This window comes from Camellia sinensis, chromosome 5 (assembly GCF_055761805.1).
Source record: "Camellia sinensis isolate YWXY chromosome 5, ASM5576180v1, whole genome shotgun sequence".
NCBI lineage: Eukaryota > Viridiplantae > Streptophyta > Magnoliopsida > Ericales > Theaceae > Camellia > Camellia sinensis.
Genome location: NC_138965.1, coordinates 82610218 through 82637333, shown reverse-complemented (window position 1 = coordinate 82637333; position 27116 = coordinate 82610218). Strand labels below are relative to the sequence as shown.

Here is a 27116-nt window from a genome sequence, read left to right as displayed (position 1 = left end):
TACTCCGGTTGGAAGAGCTGGTGTTTTGTCCAACTTCGGATTCCCAACCGAGATGATGTACTCCGGTTGGAAGAGTTGGTGTTGTTTCCAACTTAGGATCCCCAACCGAGATGATGTACTCCGGTTGGAAGAGTTGGTGTTGTTTCCAACTTAGGATTTCCAACCGAGATGATGTACTCCGGTTGAAGAGTTGGTGTTTTGTCCAACTTCGGATTCCCAACCGAGATGATGTACTCCGGTTGGAAGAGTTGGTGTTTTGTCCAACTTCGGATTCCCAACCGAGATTATGTACTCCGGTTGAAGAGTTGGTGTTTTGTCCAACTTCGGATTCCCAACCGAGATGATGTACTCCGGTTGGAAGAGTTGGTGTTTTGTCCAACTTCGGATTCCCAACCGAGATGATGTACTCCGGTTGGAAGAGTTGGTGTTTTGTCCAACTTCGGATTCCCAACCGAGATGATGTACTCCGGTTGGAAGAGCTGGTGTTTTTTCCAACTTCGGATTCCCAACCGAGATGATCTAATCCGGTTGGCATTGTTGAAGATTTGCTCACCGATTATTTCCTACCGAGATGATTATTCTGGTTCATGAGTTTGTTGTTTCGTTCTGCCTAAGTACTTATGGATTCCGGTTGATTTTTACCGAGATATTTTGCTGAAGAGGGAATACCGTGCAAACACTTGGCAAAAATTTGAAATTTTCATTGATAAGAAATTCATTACAAAAGGTGGGGACCAAGCCCGGTTACATCAGCAGTGTTGAAAGCAAAAATACAAAAGAGAAGAAAATTAAACTAGAGGGGATAGATGTGTGAATTCGTCCTCGCCGGCTTCAAGGTCAACGGTTGGACCGGTATCTTGGGCGCCGGGCTCCTCATTGCCGGGCTGCTCTTGCACCTCGGCCTCTTCTTCCTCAGAATCTGTCTCCCCGTCCCCATCTTCAAGTCCCTCCTCGGCCTCAGCCTGTAAAGCGCTGAAAACATCGTTGGCATATGGCACGAGGTAGACCGGTAGTGAAGCTTTGGGAGGGTTGGCAAAAACGTCGGTGTCAGAGCCCTGGCCGAGCTGTTCGCAAGCGGATTTCCAGCCAGCCTTAAAGTATATGTCTTGTGTTGCAAAGACTTGCTTCTTGTAATTCTTCTCGGCCTCGTTGAAACCCGCGTTGTTGGCAGCCCGGCAAGCTTTCTTCTCTGACTTCTTCAAGGTATCCACCTCGGTCTGGAGCTCGCTTTGTTTTTTCTCGGCTGCACTCAGTTGACCGAGCAGCCTGTTATTATCAGTGTTGGCCATCTCAAGTGAAGCCTTAGCCCGGCCGAGCTCGGCTTGAAGGCTCTCGACCTGGCTGGCCATGTCGTTGGCTTTCTGCCTGAGCCGGTGGATGCGCTCCAAAACCAGATGTTGTTTTTGAATGGCCTGCAAAAAGAAAAGTTGATTAGAAACGGAACCGGGCAAACACTTGTGAAATTTTCAGAAAAACGTCGACTTACCCTAGCCATAGACTTCACTGACGATTTGACTAACCGAGTGTCAGGAACGTGGTCGCTGCCGACCACGTCGCTCGGTAGTAGCAGGGCTTTGGACAGATCGAAGGCGAGCATATGCTCTTTGTCAGCCTTGATCGAAGCCGTTGCCAGGATATCTTGACCCCGGTGCTTCAAATGTGGGCGCCAGACCGGCACTGGGGCGGGTGCGTCTGTTGGGTGCTCGGTGTTAAGCTCGGTGACTAGCTCGGCGGACGGGTCTGCCCGAGCTCTCTTCCCGGCGCGCCTTGCAGAGGGTTCTCGGCTGGATTGCCCGGCGGATGGAGTGGCAAGGGCGACCACAGCGCTACTGGATTGGCCGGCGGCTGGCGACCGGGTTACAACGCTCGGCAGCTCGGCGGAGGTGGCGGTGAGAAGATTCTTGATTCTGCTGCGTTTGGCCATCTCTTGCTCCTCGGTCAGGCGGATGAGAGGAACGTTCGGAAGGGTAGGGTCTGGAGGTGTCGAAGGAGCTCTGAGGAAGTCAGTTACTCTACTCCGGCGCGGAGCGGAATATCTGTAAGTCGGGGTGTAGCCGAGTAAGTCGTTGCAATCTCGGTGGGGATACCGAAGCACGGTCCGAATTGCCTCGACGTTTGGAAATTGGTAGTTGGCTTGTAAGGCTTGGATTGCTGCAAAGGAAACAGGAAAACCGGTTAGTTGCAGAGTAAAGAGTTAGACCAACCGAGCAAGGTGAGCGGCTTACATGAAGAACCGAAGCTTTTGTTTATAAACCAGCCCGGTACCTCGGTTGTTTCGTAGTTGCCGGACACCCAGAAAAAGTCGTCGTCGTGCATGTCTTTATCCGGGGTGCCGGTTATGATTTTTTCCTTGCCCGGTCTTATTTTCAAGTAGTAAGCTAGGCCGTCACCGGTGTGGCCCATTGTGTATTGCCTCAATATCTCGGCTAGGCCTAAGTTGGTGCCTAGCCGTTGGTTCAATTCGTGAACGCCGTTGATTATTCTATAAGTGTTGGTGGACACCTGTGTGGGTGCCAGCCCGGTGCGGCGGAGGAACTCGGTTATGAGAGGGTTGAGCGGGAAACGAAGACCCCCTTCAACGATGGATAGCACGGTGAAGGGGCACTCCTCCCTACCCCAAGGTGTGGTCTCCTCTTCTGCGAGCTGCAGGTGGACATCGGCCGGGACGCCGTACTCCTCCCTGAACGTAGCCAGCGCAGCCGGAGTATCCACTAGGAAGCGGAATTTCCCCATTTTTGGCCAGCTTAGTGTATCCCGGCTGAGGGGTTTGGCTCTGGGTATTGGATGTTGCCCGGTCCTGAGAGCCTCAGGAATGACAGTGGTCCCCTTGGACTCTGCAGGAAAAGGATGGCAAGTGTTAAGTGTTAGCGCGGTCGCGCGAAAGGTGCTGGATTTTAGCTCGGTCATTAAGGGTGCCAAACCACCTCGGTTGTCCGTTCTATCTAAGGAGCCCGGTCGCCCAAGCGGACCAGATGTTAGCCCGGTTGAACGGCCAAGTCCTTTTGTTATCTCGGTTTTCGCTGGGGTTGAAACAAACATGTTGTTTGCCCGGTTTGGTTGGTTTTTTGGATCAAAAGAAGGCCCAAAGCCCGGTTCACCCCAGTTCTTCAGCGTTCTTCAGGAAGACGAAGAACACCAAGAACAGTGGGGGGTTTGGGACAGATTCTATGGCCTTTGCCCTAAATGCTATGTTTTTGTACCCTAATGTGTGTAAAATAAAAGAAAATGGCAACAGAATAAGGGTGGGATGACTTACCAGAAAAGGGCAGGGCCTAATCCCACAATCACGAAGAATGGCAGTCGAGCTTGAGCTTCAGAATCGTCACAAATGAAGGCAGCAGTAGGAAGAAATGGAATGGTGGGGGGCGAGTATACATAGGCGAAAGAGACCGCCCAAATTCAAAATCTGACAAGAACGGCGGGTTGGCTTCTCGATGACCAATGGGAGCTCGCCACGTGTCCCCATTTATGGCTACGTCAGGATTGAAGCAACGGGTTGAAGAGACGAAGAGCCAGCCGAGCTACTTTCGACGAAAAGGCTGAAAGCCGAGGAACATGACCGGGGAAGGATTGCAAATTAGCTCGGTGAAGCTTCGGCATCTTGGGAACCGGGGAAACGTCATCTCGGTCGAAGTGAGTAATCCCAGTCACGCTTTCGCGGACGGAATTAAGGGGCAATTGAGAGGGTAATTTATGATCTGGAGTTGGGCCGAGGTGACGGCCGAGCAGGTTGAGGGCCCAACGGTGTATGGGGCCGAGCTGATCAACTCTCCGCCCGGAAATGGGCTGCCAGAACTTGGGCCGAGCAGAGTTGGACTGAGTGTGTGCCACCCTGGACCGTACAGAAACCGCTCGGCCAGGAAGTGACCGGTCAGACCAGGATGCTCGGTCCGAGGATGGTCGAAACCAGACAGACCGAGAGACCGACGCCCGGAAAGGCGCGGTCAGCTGAGGTAGTTGATTGACCGGCAAGAAGGCCAACCAAAGGAGGTGCCCGGGCTAGGCTTTGCCGAGATGCCGCCTAGCCCGGTCCTTTATGTGTTTGTCCGACTAGGCGCATGGGTTTGAAGCATGACATGGCCGAGGTAGAGCAGCTCGGCTGCCGAGCTCCAGCTGTGAAGTCAGGTAGTTGAGGTTAGGTGGTGAATGGCATGGTTTATGCTGACAGATGGGATAGCAGAGCCACGTGTCAGGAGATGACTGGGAGTGGATATGGGGCTCAGAAGGTATAAAAGCATGTCTGCGCCCCCCATACGCAACACGAACACATCTGTAAGAAACTCACACCCAAACACTCTCTCCCTTCTCTCTATCCATCCTAAGGTGTGTGCTAATTTGACCGTCGGAGGGTGTTTCCGGCCACACACCGCCGGGTAGCTCACCGTTATTTGCTCGCAGGTGATCGGATATCGACGGAGCTCGGAAGAAAGGAATACGGGCACGCCGGAATATTTGCTCCCCGTACAGTCTTTAATCATTCTCAACATATCAGAAGTAGTGGGTTTGGCCATTGGTAAATTTGGTGTATCTGAATTGGATTGGTCTAGATGGATTGATTGAACTCGGCTTTTCAGAGTTGACTGGACTAGTACTGAATTAAACTGGCCTTTTCTAAATGGGCTTTTTGGGATTGGATGGACTGGAGTGTTTTAGAGATGGATTTTTTTCGGATTAGATGGATCGGAGTGTTTCGGATATGGATTTTGCAGGTTTGAATGGACCGGAATGTTTTTGACTTGGATAGGTTGGATTTATACGGAATGGGATGGGTTAAGCCTTATCTGAGTTAGATTGGATTAATTTTTTATTTTTTATTTTCGAAGTTGGCTATGGTTTCTCCTGGGTGGCCCACCAAAGTATGTAAGACCAAGCTCTCTTGACCTCAGCGAATCTTAGCATCAAAACAAATACCCCATCAGATCATGGTATTGGACATGTCAAACAAAACAAAGCAAGACACAATTTTTGATTTCCTAGTTCTGATCTTGCTGTAGATTCACTCATCCAGACGCAATTAAAAAAAATTTGATCCTTTATCAAACACCACCTCTAGATTTTGACCCAAATTCTGATTTTGATACGACCTTAAATTTTGAAAGAAATTCCCTTAAAATTCCAAGGATTTAGTGCCCTTTTGTCCTAAAGATTTTACATTCACATAGCAAGCATTTCACATTCACACATAACCAAGCATTCCAAACATCCCTAGAGGTTAGGATTTTCTTGTCTTAGCTTTGGAAATATTTGTACTTTCACTATTCAAACAAAGGCATCACAAATCTTAAAAATGAGAGAATCTCCTATCCTAAGTTGGAAAGTTGTCATAGCATATTATATGCACTAGGTCAGTCTAGTAAAAAAGGGTACCTCAGCAAGACACCGATATACCTACCCTACCTAGCACCTATAAGTGAAGGGAAGATCAAGCAGTATGTTAGTTATCCAAATCCAATGCTTGTGTTCCCACCATGACAGAGTCCATGTCCGGCAAGCTGTTTAGGATATCAGATGGCGAACACAGTGACTTAAGCGTACCATTCATGTTAATGCAATGAACATATATATGTAAATAAATTCCATATCATGGAGTTCAAGTCAAGATCTCTTAGTGTCTTGAGCAGAGTCGTCAATAACTATAAGCGTCTCGGGGATACCCCAAGCGCGCCCGACAGTTCATACTCCGGATCTTCAATCTAATCTCACTAGTGTTGTGTGAAACAAAAAATGAGAGTCCAGATCCAGGAACTTTTATAGAAAATCTATTTTAGTGCAAAAGATTTTCCTGAAATGGACTACATCACCAGATCTCAGAGTCGCCACCTAATCTTTTGAGAAAACTGGGAAACCCATGACTCGTGCCAAAGACTACCATTTGTCATAACTAAATTGTCTCGATTCAGGAACTTAGGTTTGAAGGGGAAAGGTCATGAATTGAGCACCCCCGTTTACCAAATCAAAAGATCGACATCTATTAAACCATGATATGCATTTTTATAGACAATATATGCCCATGTTACGGCTATTTTAATAATGCTAACATTCCTATGTGAAGCAAGCGAGTATAGAGTGTGTCACTTATTTTGGTTATGCTTTGATTTTGTACATTTTGAAAGACCTTTTCGTACAACTCAAACAAAAGTGAGTTTAGAAGCATAAGAATCAATATCGTTTGAACCCAAGCAACACAACCTTCATCCACTGGTAGTCATGGAGATATATCACTTAAGCATGTAACCACATGTTAAGATGCTAGATATAGTAATGGCATATACAACCGGGATGCTAAAATTAGAAATATTCACCTAGTATTCATCCATGATAAACCAAAAAATAATATGGTATAGACATATACATGATCCTATATCCAAATAGCTAATACAATACATACAGAAAATACAACTAAAGATCTAGCTAATAATACGTGACATGTGAATCATCTTAAGACATGAGATAGCACACAAAATCATGTTTCAAATGATAAATCCCCCAAATGCAAATGAGTTCGAATGTATGAAAAGTGGATACAAAGTATGGATATGATAAATAAAACATGATGTTTATCAAAAGACACAGAAAGCATAGAAATAAAAGGTATAGAAAGACATAGGGTTAGAAGTTATTACAACAATGAATGAATTGAATATAAAGATGTGGGGTGGGAAATTATTACAACAATGAATTGATTCATCCAAATAAAGCTGAATCTGACAAATCATAAGGGAATAGAAAGCAAATTATAACCACAAATGCCTAGAAGATCACTGTGCATAAGCTACCCTGTTTTGTTTTGTTCTGCGTGAAGAAAGGTTAGATGGCTGGATAAAAGATTTGCTGGCCAAATTGTTTTCCCGGCCGGCTAGATAAAAAATCTAAAGGAAGTCTGTTTTGTGCACCAAAGCCAAAACAGAATAACAAAATACCTTCCAAAGGATGCTCATCATTTTTACCTCTTCCTTCCACAAAGACACTCAAGGAAAAGGTAAATAGGCTACAACCCTCAATTAACAACATAAAAAGCTAAACAATATGATATGTATGACAATTTATCAAATGAAATAGAAATTGAGAATGGAAAAAATAAGCCCAAGAAATAAATAGAAACCTACATTCATCTCTTTGTAGAGAATGGCAAATTAATACCCAAATCCATGCTATTAATTGGAGAGAGTAGATTCCCACCATTTCTTGGGGGAAACCTTGTTTTGAAAGTAAGAGATTCATCAAAGGTAATTGAAGACACTTCTTCCCACTCATGGAATAAGGATGTAACATTCTTTTCCATACTCAACATGGATTAAGAAAATAGTTTTCAACACCTTTGACCTAAAAGCTCTTACTTTGCTTCTGAGAAAATATCAACAACAATGAAAGCAAACAACTTTCTCAACCTCAAGAATCATCCAACTAGCTCCACGCAACAATCACAACTACCACACTACAAGAAATTGTATTTTTCGCAATGCAACAAAATATGTTGCTTAAAGGGAAAACTCGTCGGCAAAAAGTTTCACCGATACACGGAGCTACATCAGTAACTCGTAGGTAAAAGTGAGTTAGCAAAACTTTTTACTGATGAAATTATCATTGCGTTGGTAAAAGTAATGCCTTTAGCAACAAACATAGTCGTCGATAAAAGCCTTCATCCATCATCGACAATTTACCTTGTGTTGGTAAAAATAGTTCAAATATGATGATTGTGTGGCACTTTTCCCGACACAAATTTGAGTCGGCAAAAAATATAATTTTAGCAACATAATATGAGTCGGCAAAAGTATACTTTTGGCGACACATTTATGTAGGTAAATGTTGCCATTTGCCGACGACATGTTTGTCGAGAAAGCTTTACTTTTGGCAATAACAAATTTGCATTGGCAAAAAATACACTTCTAGCAACACGAGTCAGCAAAAGTAAACTTTTGTCAACATATTTACCGACAAGTTTTTTGTCGAGAAAGCTTTACTTTTTGGCAATGATTAATTTGCATTGGCAAAAATAATTGAAAATCATTTATATTTTTTTATAAGATTTATAAATTTACAAGAGGCATCCCTTAGGCACGACAGGCCTATTGACAACAAAACACAAGAAAACAAAAGTTAAATAAGGCACCAGAGCCTAATAACTAAACAACACTTCCCACTAGCTCTAGTAGCACAACAGCACAATAGCAAACTAGCAGCAACACCTGTTCAAACAACAAACCAACAAACCAGCACCAAAAACACACTAACCTGTTCAAGTGCCACACTTCACTTTTTTTTTTTTTTTTTTTGGTGAATAAGTCATAAAATAAAACAATAAAATATACAAGCTTATAAAGGGCATTCCCCAGGCCTTGCATTACCAACAATATAAATAAAATAAACAAAACCCAAACAATACACAAAACAAACCAAGGAACATAACAAAATACAAATATAAAGATCATTGTCCAGCCCACAAAGGAGCAACAAAAATAAAATAAATGATTAAAACTTGCTGGAGCAAAGGATTGACCAATACAGAACTAGAGTCCCATCAACAGTTATAGCCATAGCGTTAGCTATATTGCAGTAGCTGGATCCCAGCTCATACCAAAACAGAAGCATTGTAGCAACAACATGGCAGTAGACTAGCATCTAGTAGCAGCAGCCTCACAGCAACATTACAGCAGCAACAACAGCCCAGCAAGCATCAACCACCAAGGCAGTAACAGCAGCAAACCAGCAGCTGTAGCAGACTAGCAAACAATAACCATTACCCACCAGTAATATCAAACCAGTAAGGCATCACCATTGCTCCAGCAGCAATCCGACCAACTGTTAAACAACACCAACACCTCTTAGCAACATCCAAAAAAATAACACTAGCTGGGCAATGACAGACAGAAACAACAAAAAACCATGTAGCAAGAATTTAATCTGCCAGGTGGAGAACACTAGAGCAACTTGATCACTTTATTTGCTAGGTGGAGAACCTCAACAACGATACATATTAGCATAAGATACAACACACTCAAATTATATGCTCACCTTTACTAACCTGTTCAAGAACCACACTAACCTATTCAAAAACCACATACAATAATATCACTACAAGAAAAAGCATCTTTGGCGACTAAAAAAGCACCTTTGGTAGCTGAAAGTATAGGTTTTGGCGACTAAAAATAATTTAGTAGCCAAAAGTATAGGTTTTGGCAACTAACAATCTGTTTGGTTGCCGATATAAGGCTTTTACCGACTAAAAATATTTTAGTAGCCAAAAGTAAGGCTTTTGGCTACTAAAAATAATTTAGTAGACAAAAGTGAGGCATTGGGTGACTAAAAAGATGTTTAGTAGCCAAATGTGATGCTTTTACCGACTAAAAAAATTTTAGTAGCTAAAAGTGAGGCTTTTGGCTACTAAAAATAATTTAGTAGCCAAAAGTAAGGCATTTGGCGACTAAAAAGATGTTTAGTAGCCAAATGTGAGGCTTTTTGGCAACTAAAAAGAAGTTTAGTCGCCAAAAGTGGTAATTTTAGAGCGGGAATTAAATTTTTTAGCGAGTAAAAAAATTAGTAGCCAAAAGTATAGAATTGGCAACTAAAAAGAAGTTTAGTCGCCAAAAGTGGTCCTTTTTTTTTCTAGTAAATAATTTATTTTTACATAAATTATGTTCAATAAAAAATAATTATATTTATATATATATACTTTTATATTAATACGGGTCTATGTACTATATAAATAATATATGTTGCATATATAATCATTTGGTGTTATAGAGGCGTAGTGGAAAGAGTGTGTTGTATAAGGTTTGTGGTGTGGGAGGTTGATGGTTCAAATCTCCACAAGAGTAGATGAGAAGCTAGTGAGTACAATTTTTTTTTTTCACAAATGACCTTTTGGCGACTAAAATATTTGGTTGCCGATTCCTTGAGTATTGGTCGGTAAATGTATAATTTTAAAAAATAAAATTGACTATTGGCGACCAATAATTTAGTAGCCAAAACATTTATTTTTGCCGACCAAATAAAATTTAGTAACTGAAAGGTAACATTGCCGACTAAAAAAAATAGTAGCCAAATGTTGCACATTCAGCGACCAAACGCGTTTGACAGGGTTTAGGCGACTAACTTGGCGACAAAACAATTTAGTCGGTTAATGGTATAAGCGGCTAAAAATTCAACCTTTGGCGACTAATATTTTGGTCGGCAAAACTGTTATTCCTTGTAGGGCATGGATGTCTGAACAGGCCCAAACAGGGCATATAAACCACTTAGGAAATGGAAACTCAACCAATGTTGTTATAAACAAAAACAATAACCATCCAAGCCATCACAAAAGAAGCCCATGTACAGCTCATATGGGAGAGCAAATCAAAATAATTACAATATCAAACACAGGCACTAACATTTAGAAGGAGCCACCAAGAAACATGAGGATAATCCAATTTCTCTATAACTTGTATATCTCGGTAAAACATACAAAAAAAAATCTATATATAACAAATAATACAAACTAAACTTTACACAACATCATAACAATTCATAATGTAACCAAATTAATATCAAATGCAATTCAATATCCCAAATTTTGTTCAAATATCCAATAATACTAAACATAAGAATCCTAAAATGTGTCTAACTACATCCAACAATCCTAAACATAATAATCTCAAAAAGTATCTAAATATTCAACAAAATAACCTATAAAATGAAACAAAGAAAAATAAAATTAATGCCTATGTGCGAAACGACAAATTATCATGTATTTTATCAATGCATTAACTTCAAAAATAATATACACATACAGTTAAAATTAATTGAATTAATTAAACTTATTTCCTTTTTAAGTGTAAAAACATGAGTATTTTATCTTTTTTTGAATTAGTTAAAATTGAGCCTAATTTCCAAACCGAAAGTTTCGTGCTTATACCGTAAGTTTCTACAAGTCATTTTTGTCCTTAATAAGGTGTTCAAACCAATTCCTGGGCATTTTCATGATTATTACATGGTTTTCTCTATTTTAAAGTTGAAGAGTTCAAAAAATGCAAGTTTGAACTTAATTTTGAAATTGAGAGTCGAGTGCTTGTTCCGCGAGTTTGTATAAGTCACTTTGGTCCTTACTAAGTGTTTGAACTGATTATTGGGTATTTCTATGGCTAATTCAAATTTTTGGTGATTTTCTTCACAAAGTTTTGTATCCTATTTTTAAACCTGAAGTTTTAGATTGTTATAGAAATGTATTGCATGTTGTAAGTTTATATAATTTTAGATTGTTGACACATGTTATTCAAGTTATATAAAATAAATCAGTTTAATGAGGTGTCAAATTTACCTTTATTTCAACCGAGAGAAGTTTCATCCTCTCTTACACCCGATGCATCCTCCCCGACACTGTTGCTTGGAACTAACCCCAGAATGCTTGCTAGATTTATCCCATCTTTTGCAGCCAACATTTGAATAACAACTTGCATTGTACTCATGTTTTTTAGCCTGGTCAAATAACAGTTTTCCCTGGTCAGCCAATTGTTGTTGCCGGTCAATTAACTGCTGTCGAAGAACAATCACCTTAGAATTAGGAGCCTCAAAATGTGTGGAAGATGAACTAGTGTCCTTGTGGATCCCATATCCCTTCAAGTAGACTGACCTCTTCCCAAGTACTTCCCTGGAAATTTGCTCCTCAGATAATGGATGTGTGACACTAGGGTTGAGACTACTCAATGATCTTTGAAACCATAGTGGCCTATGAATGAAATATAAGTAAGCTTAAAACATAATATCAAAATGCAGACATATATTATTGAAATTGAAATAGTTATGGTTACATGATATTCCTCAACCGTGCTATTTATCCACACTTCCCCATGTCGGTGACGTTTGTGGGTGTCCTTGAATAGTTTCGTAATAGTCGGTTTGCTTCCTTGTACCTTTCATTTCATTAGATTTTCTAGTCAAACAATAATTATGTATTTATAATTTAGTATGTTCAAATTTGTAAATCTACATTTACAAGCATAGATGCTCACAATGCAAATGATCTCGAGCTGATCGTATGATTATACTTCACACAACCTTTTACTTTCATCGCATTCTTTGACTTTTCCTACAAATAAAAACAAAAATAGGTAACATTAATTAATGTACAAGGAGGATATTATTTTAGTAAATATTTTTATAAATACCATCCAATTGTCAGTTTTCCACAGACTGTCAATCATTCATTTCCAATCATCCTGTGTACAAGGATATAATGTATGACTTTTGAGATCAGATACTTTGTCTTCTTTAAGGGATTTGTAGTGCATGTGTAATTTACTTTTCCATTCAGTATATAAAGTTTGGCTCTTCTGATTAATAATGCATCTCACATCCACATCATTATTGTAGTCCCCAAAGTCAAAAGTTTGCTGCAATTGGCAACAATAAAATTCAATATATTTTATATATCATTGCGATTAAGATAAATAACATGTTGAATATATAATACATATAATTCAAATTACCCTAACTCTTGCAACAATGGACTCTATTAACCCAAATTCAATGGCTATCCATCCATCATTTTGGACTGGGGCATGAACTCGAATTTGTTGACCAAGAGCAGCTATTAACGATGTGGTGTAATCCCTTTCTATTGCTTTGGTCAAACGGTTAAGTGTAACGAGTATTCAGTTACCACGTTCCTTTCTAATCTTCTCCGTGTTCTTTTCTTGAGTCGGTCCTCGTACACGCTTCTTGTCCAAAATTGGAATTGATGCTATTATGACCAAAATTTTATTCAAGTTAGTCGACATGAAACATGAATGCACTAAATAAATATTGAGATAAGAAATTATCATTTCATTTAAGTGGTCATTTATTTCTCACCTCCACTGTTAGTGACAGTACATGGGCTCAAAAGGTGGTCATGTTGAGTGGCTAAGGTAGGAAGCTGATTGGGCCTAGTATATAAGGCGGGAAGATGGATTGGTTGGGTCAACACCTCAGGTGTGCTGTCTGAATGAGTAACTTGTGCTGCTAAAGGTCGTCTCGAAAGAGTAAATATATCTTCATCAGGAGTACTTCTCTCTTCCCTATGTGTTTGTGAAGCTATTAGGCGAGTTGCAGCCCTACTTGTTTTATTATCGGGACCCATATGAATATATTGACATAATATAAAAATGAATTGTGAGCACATTTTCAATAATTTAAGGATGCTTATTTAATTTTTTTTTTTTTTTTTTGAAATAACTAGACATAACACAAGTAATATAACAAGTGAAAAAAAAATAGAGAAATTACTTTTTATACACATATATTACCTCAATCACTTGAGAATCAAATAGCTCACCATCATCACTTGAAGAACTTAGTCCTTCATCATCATCAAGTGGTTGATAGTCCTCGTCATTATCATGTTCACCCACCTCTCTCTTTCCCACCCTAGAACTTTTATTATTGTCCTTTTGAATAGAACCAAACATTGAATTCTTGAGGGTCTTTATCCCTAGAGCATCAAATTTGATTTTATTTTTTTGAATTGTTTTTTTCTGTCCTTCTCATAGTTCGTCATCTTCTAAAGCAAGCCGCTGAGATTCAAAAATAATTTACCGTTTGTGGACATCTTTACAACTATAGATATGGCATAAAATGAAATGAAATGAAATGTAATGTGAAACAATGCTATGAAATTTGAAAAACAATGCCATGAAATGTAAACCAAGCAATTTATTATAAAATTATAACACTTTGTCCATATAATAAAAAAGCAAACACTACATATCATAATTTATATCAAGATCTATATCAGGATCTACATCAACATCAAGTTGTCTATGTTGTTCAACATCTTCATCATCATTATACTCTATCATTGCGTCATCCTCATCATCATTGTGAACTAAATTCTCTGCCATTAGTTGATCATTGAAAATGACCTCAAGATCCATATCATCCCTACTGTATTGAACATCATTAGGTTGGATCACTACCCCAACACCATCAATGGTTTCATCATGTTGAAAAGCATCATTAGAGACATCGTCCTACTCTAGTATATCCCATACTCCTCGATGCTTAACCCGTTCAACAACTCTCCAAGTTTTGCCTTTGTTGGTATCATTGAAGTAGAATACTTGTCTCACCTGACTAGTTAGAACAAATTGGTCATCTTTATACCAAAGTCTTGTAAGATCAATACTTCTGACATGTTCATCGGAGTATATTCTATTCTTGTGACCGATGTCGTACCATGCACATTGGAACAAAACCACTATATCCCCATGCAAGTATTTCAATTCTCATATTTTGCACTAGTAGTGGTAAAAATTAATTTGGTTCCCATTGTGGTCCCCTTCTACGACCAACCCACTATTTTGGCACGTATGACGATTTTCACGATTTTCTAGTGTGGAATTGAATTCCATTGCAGATGCACCCAGAATAAAAGTCAATTACCAATACAGGACCATTTGCTAATGACCACAATTTGTCAGTTACTTCAGGTAACCCTTTCGTTCACAAATCAATCATCTACATAAAACACTATATAACAAGTGTACTAAGTTAATGTGAATTGAAACTTATTACATGAGTATTCAGTTAAGTTCTTTCGTATGTTTTACACAAATTTTGAACCATTTTGGGAATTCTTCTCGTTGTACCTGAGTTATGTCACGTCCTTATAGATTACGCACAATATTCTTGTGCTCGCTACCCAAGGAAATGTGATACACGTAAGTAACTTAAAGAGTTTGAAACAAAATGGAACAATTATGCATAAACATAATTAAATTGCAATACATACTCAATATATGGCTCCACCTCAGAGCTATTGTACAACACAAACCAGTGAGCCGTTTCTCATTCATTCTGCAAAGGGTTAAGAGCCCTTGTGAGAGGTGAGAATAAACGAGCATTTTAGGTGAAGACCTCCATCCCAGGGACCACATTCCCCACCATCATCATTTCGTTCGGGTTTATCAATCCCTTTTAAGTACATTGAACAAAAAGTAAGACACTCTTTGACAATGTAAGCTTTAGCAATAGAACCTTCTGGATGTGCTCTATTACTGACATACCCTTTTAAAGTCCCAAGAAACCTTCAACCAAAATTGACAATGAAAATTATGCTTGTTGATGCAGGAAAATTACTCATTTGCACAATTGTTACGACCCCATTCCGTCCCTAGTAGAATAGTGCCATGACGTACATATGGCATGCCATTAATACATCAACTATACATGACACACGTATACCAGTTGTTAAAAAAATTGAACATTTCACGGCGCACAAAAAGCCAGGCGTTAAAAATTACACTTTCCATGACGCAAGAAAAGCAAGCTGTTTAAAATATTGCAATTTTCACGACACGCAATTGCTGTGGTGAAGGATATGATCAACAAAAAAAAAAAATGGTGCCAAAACAAAATTTTCAAGCGCCAAACACCAAAAAATTAAAAAAAATTCAAAAATCCCAACTCTTTAACCCCAATATGAATCTAAAAAAAAAAATTGGATTTCATCATCCACACACCCAAATACACACAATGAAGAACAATTACTATGTTTGTTTCCAATTTTTTAAAAATATTTTTTCAGAAAATTTACTTTTTTATTTGTTGTATTATTTTTTGTTATTACCGAATTTTTTAATATTTTAAGTAATTTTTTTATTTTATATTTTTAGACAGACCTAACATAAATACACTTAAAAAGTATAATTTTCGTAAAAAAAATACTTAAAAAATTCACTAAATATCAAAAATATAAAAAAATATAAAAATTTAGTATATTTTTCTTATTTTTATATATTTATTAATTTTTAAAAATATTCTTTTATAAATATTTTACTTTTTAAATATATCTAATTAAAATGTATCTAAAAAAAATAAAAAATATATTTAAAATTTTAAGAATATTCACTAAAAATAAAAAAAAATATGAAAAAAAAAACCAACTTTCAAAAAATTAAATTCAAAAAACTAAAAACCAAAATTTTGCCATCATCTCTCCTTCTCTCTGTGCTGTCATCATCTCTTGAAAGAACATTAACATAGAAAATACTCTCCAAACCCTCACTCTCTCTACCTCTCTCTCTATCAAGCTCCAAACCCAAACCCAAACCCAAACCCAAATCGACATCAAGAGCTCCAAGAAGCAAAAGCCTCTTCAAGTTGAATACAATGGTGGGAAGCTATTGACTCAGTTAGAAAGTTGTAATGAAACAAAAAAAAGTTAGATGGGTTGGAGAGAGAATGTCTGCCTTCTCTCTAGAAACATCTCGTTTCTAGGGTTTCATCAATCTCTCATTGATTATGGCTGATTCTCTTAACCCTCGTGGGGTCGATTCTTCTAGAAGCGAAGTAGATGTAGTGGAAGGAAAAAAGGGATCGGAGTTCATGAAGGTGTCTAATGAGGTTTTGGGGATTCTTCTAGAGGCGAAGTAGATGTACTGCGGGGTTCTTGTTGGGCAACGGACTGTGTTCTTGGTAAATCAAAGCGAGCAAGGGGTGTGTAATGATGCTGCCAACTCTGTCCCAGTGGCGGACCCAGTTGTGCCGGAGAAGAAGACCTGGGCGTCGGTGGTAGCTACAAATCAGAGATCTGCTGTGAAACTAAGGTATTTTTCACCTGATAGCAATACTGACGTTGTTGATCCTCCCACCTTGGGAAAACATTGAAAAATGGGAAGCTTGTTTGGTTGGCCATTTTTTAGATTGAAATCTAAACTTCAACTATGTCAAAACATATGCATTTAATTTGTGGAGGGGAAAGGGTCCGAGGGAGGTAATTTCTACTAATAATGGTGTCCCAATAAATTCTTGAAAAATAGTATGTGACAAACATTCATTTCTAGTTTTCTTGAAGGAATGAGATTCAAATTTTGTAAACTAACTACAATTTTTATTTTCTATTTTTTATTTTTTTGGGGCTAACACTCAAATGTAGTTGTATTCGTGATTTATTCATAAAGAAACTACACACATGGAACGTTTGTAAAAACAATTTTCTTTTTTTTTTTTTGGTGTTGGTATACTGATTGGGATTTATGGAAAATATTATAGGGTTTTGAAGGTCTTTGGATTCAACAGCTAATATTGATGCGTTTGATTTGATGAGGTGAGTATTGTGTTTATCTCTGTAGAATTTGGTTATTAAGTTAGTTTGATGAATATTGTGAATATTGTGTGTATGCGAATCTATATCTATGTAGTAATTCGACTGTAAGAACTGAATATTATGTTCGTTTTAGTTATCAATTAAGTGAACTTTTCCACATATGAAGCAAATTGGTTGGAATAATCTGATACCACATTAGTAGGTTTACTGATATATACGGACTGGCTGGAATTATATGTATTTACCCACTAACAGAACTTTTGGATTAGGACCATGTATGTTAGTCTAGTTTTCACTTTCATCTTCTTCTTCTTCACCTGTTTGCCCTTTTCTTTTTTTTTTTTGGTTAGTAGGAAAAATAAGTTTGTTTTTCTGTTTTCTCTACACTCAAACAAAGGATTTTTAGCTCTCTTTAATAACATTTCCCAAAAATTTGTTGTAACCTTGGTTAGCCCCAATCTCATATCTATCCAAGAAAAGCTTCATAACCATCCAAACAGGGGGGGAAAAAAGAAAAAAAAAAAAAAAAACTGAAAAACCCCATCCATACAAAGTTCAAAACTAATGCAATCTATGCTATTGTTCCTAAGCCATCGACATCTGATTAATGCTTCATGTGTTTGGTTATATCTGGGTGGTAGGGAAATGGAGAGGTCTTACTCATTTTTTATTCACCTACCTTTCTCTCTCTCTCTCTCTCTCTCTATATATATATATATATGCTCAAATAAGTTGTGCACAATTTTATTTTATTTTTTTGTGTTTTCCCTTCTTTTAGCATGGATTCCAATGCTTCAAAGGGAGAACACCATTTTAGTGTTTTCCTTATTTTGAAGTTGTCCATATCTAATTTAACTGTTGATCAAGTAAGAAACCAAAGTTATAGCTTATTTATTTTAATTGGATTGCATCGAATATGTTGGGGCTTTTTTTTTTATATTATTTTTGTGTGTTTGAATTGATCATGACATGTTAAAGAAAAGGTAAATTTGGTTGTGTTGGAAATAACTGGATTTGGCATAATTAGGACTTTTGGTCTTATTAAATTGTGGAATCTAAATTTTTTCTTTTCATATGATCACTAGTTTTTCCTAATTTGTAGATTGTTGCTCCCTTGCTCTCAATGTTTGTAATTTGTGAATTTCTTTGATTTCTTCATTTGAGTTTCTACTCTTTATACTTTTATCGTGGAGACATTATTGCATTCTACTGTGGGTAATTATTAAACTAAAATTTGTGAAAGAGTACAATTATTAATTTGCAAAATTCAATGTGATGGGCCTTCAAGCAAAAATCAGTTGGGCATTGACTTATTGAGGTTTTTTGTTTTTAATTTTTTGTTTAAACTTGAGTTTTGCTTGGTTATGAGTGATTTGGGGTGGAAGAGAAGGGAAGATAGAGGATGAGGTCTTATGGGTCACATTCAAAAAACAACCACACCTTCGTGCTGACATAAACATTTTCACGCTTCAATTTTATAGCCCTTGGATATTAACAACATTTATGCGAGACTCATTACACCAACGATAGTGACTAGTGCCTAATCAAATGGGATATGAAAATGGTAAGCATAGTATTGTTCTAATTGTGTCACCAAACAAAATGGATGTTGACTTCTCAAGAAGTAATTTGCCATTCTATGGTTATAGAATGTGTCCAATTTGGTTGGGCTTTGATCTGGACACCTGGTGCCAATCAAAACAAAAAAAAAAGAATGTGTCCAATTCATCTATCAAGCAAAGATCTAATTTCAACACAAGTTAAGTTAACCTCTCATCTCCATCAACTAATTAGTGATAATGAGCCCGGATCACAAGTAGTAGGTACCACTTTCTAGCTATATAGGTACTACCTTAGTATTCTTGGCTGTCTTGTGCATTAAGGGTTTTTTTTTGGAATTGGCTTTTTTAGTGGGTTTTTTTGACTTTTCTACGAACAGACCTGCAAAAAAAAAAAAAAAAAAAAAAAAAACAGAGAGAAGAGTTAGTTGACTTTTTGTAATGACTTTTTTTCCTTTTAACTAAAATTTATACTTCCCAAAAACCCTAAATTAATGCAGTTCACAATTTAACTTATTTGAACTTTAGAAATTAATATAGACATAATGAGCTTTTTCAATGAGTACATTATTTCAGCACTTCTTTTGTTCCTAACTATCGGAAAGGAAAACATGCATTGCAAATGGATTTAAATCTTCAGTTTTTATTTATTTATTTATTATTTATTTATTTTTTATTTTACCAAAGAGTTATTATAGGCTGATTTTTTATTTTTCTTTTTCTTTTGAGAAGGTTACAAATTTAAACAAACATGCTAACATGGGACCAAAGATCAAGGATGTGAGGATACGAATCCAGGTAAAAGAATACTCTTTCAACTTAATTTGGCTACTGATAATAATAATGTCAATTGGGGTAGTGGGTTTTTCTTCATTTCAAATGGGTTTTGTTGTGGTCTAATTATGTCAATTAAAGTTGTCAGGTTATTCTTATTTTTTTCCCAATCTTATCTGTTAGGGGTGGTTTGACATGACAATAGACTAATTCCTTCTTGATGGTAAACTATTTTTCGGAAAATTGTGATTCTACTGTCTGATTTTTGGTTTATTTTAGTAAGAAATTTCCGCTACTCATGTGCTTTCAAAAACACTTTACTAAAGAAAGAGTTTTTTTTTTTCCTAATACCTTTCTTCACTCACTAAAAGCAACATTATATATAGTTAAATTGTTTGACACATTGATTTGAATATGCAAATAGTCCCTTATTCCTCCCTTGCCTACAAATTCTTCGATAGAATGTAAAGTCTTTTGGTCATGCTTGGGTTGTGTTATGAAAGATTTGTTTGGTTGCTTATGGAGGTTTTTTTAGGAAGATTGCATTGTTTTTTTAGCTTCAATGGGGGATATGATATCAGTACTCCTCAACTCTTAATTGTTATCTACTTGTTACAGAGTGAAATGCTTCCTAGATTTGTTTTTGAATATATAGCTTTGGCAGCACTTAACATTTTCATTTTATTTATTTAATATATAACATTTTCAGTCCATGAATAGTTATAGTTAGTACTCAGTTTCCTTGTTTCAAATATTTGAGTTGTGATTGGACTAGTAGTGATGCTACGAATATATTTTGATCATCTCATTTAGACAAAGAAAGTAAAACCCTCTCATTTGTCAGCTTTCTTGTTTTGTAATCCCCTTCTGTTGCAATATTAGCTTTGTGGTTTGATACTGATCTTCACCGACATAGTCCTATCATTTGTATTTCTATAGTTTCTGATTACAACACTTTACAAATGTGGTGTTTCCATTTATGTTTCTTGTACTCATTCTCGCAGATTGTGAGACTTCCAAGTCAAGCTTGCTCATACCCTTTTGGGAATTGGTACAATTAAATCTTGATCTAATCACGAGTCACTTAAGTTTTTCAATTTCTAAATATAAAACAATCGCACAACTCAACCAAATCAAATCATCTTTATAACTACGATATTTAATCACCTTATTAGCCCAACTACATTATTTTTCCCAAATTTTCAATATTGTCAAGATTTAACAAAAATCTAAAGTTATTCCAAAAAATCTTATCCTTTACATCAAGAATCATAGAATATGGCATAGATAACACTTTTTGAGATTTAAGCACAAAAAAAAAAAAAAAAAAAAAATCCAAAAATTCATATCCTTTACATCAAGAATCTTAGAATATGGCATAGATAATACTTTTTGAGATTTAAGCACAAATTTATTCAACATTGTGTTTCACGAATTTAAATAAAACATGGCCACATTATACTCCAAATTCATGAAACCCACCAACTAAGTAACTTTTCAAGTCTAAAATACGTAAATATAACTATAACCCAAAAATTAGTTTCAAGTGTCATAAACAACATGTATCACATAGATTTAAACGAGACAATTTAAATCATGCTTTTCATATCAAATCATTTAAATCATGCTCTTAAATCATGCTCTTCATCTATGTTACATGGACTCGGATACGAGTGTTAGATGCGGATATGTATCTAGAGGTCAGACTCATCAAATCATAAATTTAAGGGTATGTGGACTCAGCAAAAAAATGTCATATTTTTATATTTTTAATCTAATATGTGAGATAAAATGATATTATATGTAACTTACAGTGTCAAAATGACATTTATAGCAATTATACAACAATATGTACATATAATAATAGTGTTATATAAAATTATATAAAAAGTATCCGTTGAAAAGTATCCGACACATATCCCATACCCTTGTCCGAGTGACGGGTGTCCGACACGGGTATTTGATTTGTTTTGAAAAGTCTGTGTAACATAGCTCTTCATACCAAATCATGCCATACCTTTATGAAATTTTTTTTAAAAAAAAAAAAAAAAAAAAAAAATTAACTTGAAATCATCCTAACATGTCGTTCTAAGGAGAATTGAGAAAATCCCTACCTCTTTGAAGCTTTAAACACTAAGAAATGGAGGCAAGAAGTAGAAAATGAATGATGCGCCAAACACTCAAGTTGTTCTTCCAAATGATCTTCAACTCCAAGCTTCAAGCGGTGTACTTGGATACGCGAGTGTCTCTCCTCAGCTTCAGTCTTAGTTCTTGTAAACGGTTCTACCTCCTCCAAATTTGTCATGATCAAAGGCCTCCGACAAGGGAACCCTCTCTCCCCCTTTCTCTTCTTGATTGTGGCCGAAGGACTTAATTGTCTTCTTGATTTAGGGGGTTGTTGTTGGTACTAATGGGTTGGTAATCTCACCTCCAATTTGCCAATTACACATTGCTGTTTGCATCTGCTGATTTGGAGGAGCTCAATCAAGTCAAGAACATCCTAATCAGTTTTGAGCTAATGTCTGGGTTAAAAGTAAACTTTAACAATAGCCCCATTTGTGGAATTGGAGTTGAAAATAGTTTCATGCATTAGGCCTCAGAGCTTCTTGGCTGTAAAATTGCGAATCTTCCACTAGCCTACATAGGCCTTCCAATTGGAGTCAATCAAAGGTCAGTCTTGGTGTGGCAACCAATTAGCAATAGATTCAAGTCTCGTTTATCCTCTTGGAAGCAGAAGTATCTATCCTTGGAAGGACGATTAACTATGCTTAATGCATCTCTTGCCAACGTTCCAATCTATTTTATGTCTCTTTATAAGATGCCAGTCAGCGTTTGTTCTGAACATGAAAAATTACAGAGAAAGTTCCTTTGGGGTGGGTGTGGCGAAAAAAGAGGAATTCACCTTGCAAGTTGGAAAGCTATAACTATGGAGAAGGTTTGGCGGCTCGCTGTTCAATCTCTAAAGTTAAAAAATGATGCCTTGCATGGAAAATGGTGGCGGCGTTATGGTTCTGAAAAGCATGCACTCTGGAGAAAAGTGATAGTTAATAAATTTGAAGTCAAGAGCCAATAGTTGGTTCCCCTATGATATGCAAGCATCTTCCTTCTCTAAGATTTGGAATGAAATCTGTGAGGTTGGTTGGGGAGGTGACGGATTTAGTGACTTCCTCTTGAATAATCTGGTTTTGAAGCTTGGTTCAGGAATTGACATCTTCTTTTGGTCTGATGTATGGATCTTAACTAGACCTCTTTCTCAGGCTTTCCCCAAATTGTTCTCCATTTTCACCAAGAAAGATAATACGGTTGCTGAAATCTTCTCACACTCTAGTGAGTGAGCAATTTGGAATCTACAATTTAGACGTCATCTTTGCCATTGGGAATATGATCTCTTGAGGGATCTTCTTCACTTACTCTTAGGTGTCATGCCACTCCATCGTCAAAATGACTCCCTCCATTGTTTGGCTGACAAACATGGTCTATTTACTCTTAAACCTCTTATCTCTCATTGCCATCTACCTCTTGGCGAGGACAGCAACAACTGCAAACTTTTATGGCGAAGTATTGCCCCTCCCAAAGTAAAATGTAACACCCCAATATTTTAATCATTTATAGTTATCAACCCTTTTATTCTTATTTCCATTTCATAATAGAAGTTAGTGTTTAATAAAGATATAAATAGAATCTAAAAATACTTTTCTTTCTGCTTGAATTTCCCAACAAATTACATGTTCACAATACATTAATATCTTTCCAAAACACAAATAATTATACTAGTAGTTCAAAGAGCTAGATAGAGATACAAATAAGGATGCCTTAATAGCTTACATCTTTCAAGACAAGGGTCTTGATTACACAAAATAGAATATTATCTTTACAATTTAGCTCGGTAGCTGTATTGCACGAGTAGCAAATCAAAATGAGCGTCCATGCTCCATCAAAATATCCCCATCATCTAGTCAACGAGGTATAACTCCATAATCTTGGCTTGAAAGTGTTAATTATGATAGGAATAAGCAAGATTACCCAATATAAATGCATATAACGAGATATATAAACATTTGATATAAGTATGATCATGCCAATGCAATATCCTGTCCAAAATTCATCTCTTTGTTCTATGCAAAAGAATGATACATTAATACACCTTTATTAAAGCAAACCACTATCAAGAATGGGGCGGTAATGCACTAGAATCCCAAAGTGTGAGCCAAATACATACATATATATATACATACATATACATATATATATATATATATATATAACAATAGCCCCACATTTACTGTCATCAACAGTTTTTCACATTTTTTTGGCATCAAGTACTGAAGGGCAATTGAGCACCTTGAAAACATCATTTCGTACATTAATCCAGCATCAAGCATGCGATAAGGCAATTGGACACATTGATTGCCCGCACGAATACCAATGTAGTACTCCACATTTTTCAAAAACCGATTCACTATTCGGATTATTATGCCGTTTGCCCCCTTTCCAATATTCCAACATCCAAAATAATGGACCAGTAAGAAAATGCAATGCAATGCAATGCAATGTACGAGTTTGCAAAATATAATAATTTGCCTAAAGTTCTCTTTAATTTCATTAGAAATAAACATTTTAATCCATAGAAAAAAGGAATCACAATTATATAATTTCTCGAAACTATTTTTTTTTTTTTTTAATTTTGTAATTTCACAATTCATATAAAAATATCAAATAATTACTCAACCACATCAATTTTCCATGATATAGGGATCAAAACCACTCACAATTACAGAATTTACAAAGCTAAACAATTTTAAAATAAAATTATGAAATTTCAACTATTGAACTATTTAGCTTTATAGAAAAATATTTCATATAAACAATTTTAAAATAAAATTATGAAATTTTATGAGGTTGGTTACAATTACATATTAAAGGATTTAAAACTCCTAATAACACTAATGGGATAAATGGAAGTGTTCCTTGCAAATTAGGCCCCCAAGAAGTTTTATTTATTTATTTTATTTGATTTCTTTTTTTTTAGTGCTGCTATATCATCTAAATATTTCACTAATAATTTTTTTAAAATTTATATGTGGATTTTAATATGACATGATCGGTGCCATAATTTTTTTAAAATACGATGGGTCTAATGTATACATAATTAAGAGTTACAAATTTAGAGGCCTTCTTAAATAAAGAGCCTTAATTGGCTTGTTAGATTTATCTCACATTGTTTTAGGCTTGGTTTGAGAACATGTTATTTTAGTAATTTTTTGACTTTTTATAAAAAGATGTAAAAAAAAAAATAGAGTGATATGACAACTTATAATGATAACTTATAATGACTTTGACTTTTTGACTAAAACTTCAAGTTGCCATACGATGCCTAATATACTCTAGAGTCCCCTCCACTATTGCCCACGTGAGTTTATTCTCTCGTATTTTATCTTTCTGTCACTTCCATATATAGCCGAGTTATTTGTGATTGCACGACTCAAAATTACAAAGGGTTTAACTACAAAAACACGATTAAAATGCGGTAAAACAAAATAATTAACATGGTAATATGTAGTAATGTAACCATAATAAATTTATGCACTTTTTATATGTGCGTGTGGTTTTCTTCTCTTAATTTTCTTTTTTCCAATAAAGGAAGCTTAAGGAAAATGAAGTGGAAATGTTTACGGACTTGACATTGTTCGATTTGTTTCCTCCTGTTAATTCACCATCTTTTGTATCACATTCTATTTGGCAATTTATGGCCATAAATACGAGTCTATTGGGTATAACAGATGTATTACAACGATATTAATTTGCAAAAAAAAATTATATTGCATTTAAGTATATACTTGGATTAGTGATAAACATTTAAGTATTATGATTGATTGCATTTGTATAAAGAAGGAAAAAAATAAATAATTTGGCAATGTATGAGGCCCCAAATAGAATCTAATTTTGAGAGAACAAAATTGCATGCTTTCGCTATCCTTTTAAGTTCCAACACTCATTTTTGTTTTGAGATCTATATCACATTGGGTAGTTGTCAGCGTACGAGAGTAAAAGAATATGGAAATTTTGAGACAGAGTAACTTGCCCCAAAGCATGTAATTAAATTAAATGGCATGTAAAATATAGTATTAAAACCTAAAAGGAAGGAAATATGCAATAACTTTGAGAGTAAATTAAATTTATATATATATGGAGTCACCCTATATATACTCATACTCTCAGGTTTCTCTCATTAGATAATCACCATTTCAATTTCCTATTTCTCTAATAATTTTTCTTTTCCTTTTTTCTCATCATTTGCAGCCATGGAAAGGAAGGGCAAAGGCCGTCAGAAGATCGCGATGACAAGAATGTCAAATGAAAGCAACCGAATGGTTACCTTCTCAAAGCGTCGTTCTGGGCTATTCAAGAAGGCAAGCGAACTCTGCACCCTATGTGGTGCTGAAATTGCTATCATCGTTTTCTCTCCTGGCGAAAAGGCCTTCTCTTTTGGCCACCCTTGTGTTGACACTGTTGTAGATTGTTTTCTCTCTCGAAACTCTCTACCCAATTCAGGCTCGCTCCAACTTGTCAAGGCTCACTGCAATGCAAATGTTAGCAAGCTCAACTTGCAACTTACTGAAGCACTTGATATGCTGGAAGCAGAGAAGAAAAGAGGTGAAGAGCTTAACAAGATGAGGAAAGCTAGCCGAGACAATTGTTGGTGGGAAGCACCGGTTAGCGAGCTTGGACTTCAGCAACTCGAGCAATTGAAGGTTGCAATGGAGGATCTAAAGAAGAATGTTGCGAAGCAAAGCGAGAAGATTCAGATGGAGGAATCGAACCCCTCGAGGTTTTTTGAAGCTGGGTCAAGTTCCATGGGAGGGCGTGTTGGAGGTGCTTCTGATGGTGTTAAGGTTTCAGGGCTACGTCTGTCCATGACGCCATATGGATATACCCTCGACTACGGACATGGATTTTTTTGATATTTTGACGTTTGTTGCTACGAAGAACTTGCATGTTTGCTTATGATTTTGGGTTTAATTTGTTGGAATTTTAATAAAAATAAAATTAATTATTGCTATTTAATTTGTTTGACTGTTACAGGTGTTATTGCTATTTAATTTGTTTGACTGTTATGAACATTAATATTGATTTTAAAAATTTCCGTTACAAAGATATTATTAAGTTTTATTATTATAATTATGTAATGATTAAATGTTATGAGATTTTCACTTAGATATATTTCCGTGTTTTCTAAAGATGTATAATGGATAAAAAATCGCAAGGACTTTTAACGTAAGAGTATTTTATTTATTTTATAATTTTGTCATATGTTCTATGATAAATAATATTATAGGATATTTGAAATTTTTATTGTATATGCAATTGGTAGATTTTAGTCATTGGTGGTTAATATTGAGGATATTGTATTGCAGTGTTAATGTTAAATAATTGTAAAGTCAAGGATTATAAATTAAAATAACTTGAAATGGAATATAATTGTTATCAAATATCATTTCGAATTTGTCGCTAAAGTAGTACGTGAAATAGTTGCATATTTAATTTATTGCTTAATCTTTGATTTACCGTTATTATATGTAAGTGATAGCATGTGACTATTGAATATGAGTATTTGGATCTCAATGTAATTAAACGGAAATAAAGATTTATGAGAATAAATGTGTTATAAATTTTGTAACTGTTAAAAACTTAAAAATGTATTGTGATTTTTGAGACATGAT

General features: G+C 36.3%; 1 protein-coding gene across 3 annotated transcripts; it reads left to right on the top strand.

Moving 5' to 3' along the window:
• Positions 1 to 15941: 15941 nt before the first annotated feature.
• Positions 15942 to 26460, top strand: LOC145788783 (agamous-like MADS-box protein AGL62). 3 transcript variants are annotated; one of them, XM_082869140.1, is made up of 5 exons: positions 15949 to 16562; positions 17008 to 17062; positions 19354 to 19419; positions 20400 to 22977; positions 25696 to 26460. In XM_082869140.1, the coding sequence occupies exons 4-5, from the start codon at positions 22818 to 22820 to the stop codon at positions 26355 to 26357; spliced, it is 822 nt and encodes a 273-aa protein (XP_082725266.1). In that variant the 5' UTR covers positions 15949 to 16562; positions 17008 to 17062; positions 19354 to 19419; positions 20400 to 22817; the 3' UTR covers positions 26358 to 26460. The 3 variants fall into 3 exon arrangements, with proteins under 3 accessions (XP_082725267.1, XP_082725266.1, XP_082725268.1); XM_082869141.1 differs by lacking the exon at positions 20400 to 22977 and having other exon boundaries at positions 15942 to 16562; XM_082869142.1 differs by lacking the exons at positions 19354 to 19419; positions 20400 to 22977.
• Positions 26461 to 27116: the final 656 nt, after the last annotated feature.

Coding starts and splice junctions, on each gene's coding strand:
- LOC145788783 (XM_082869140.1), top strand. CDS start 22,818: ATGCCACTCCATCGTCAAAATGACTCCCTCCATTGTTTGGCTGACAAA. Junction 22,978..25,695: donor TGCCCCTCCCAAAGTAAAAT/GTAACACCCCAA, acceptor CATCATTTGCAG/CCATGGAAAGGAAGGGCAAA.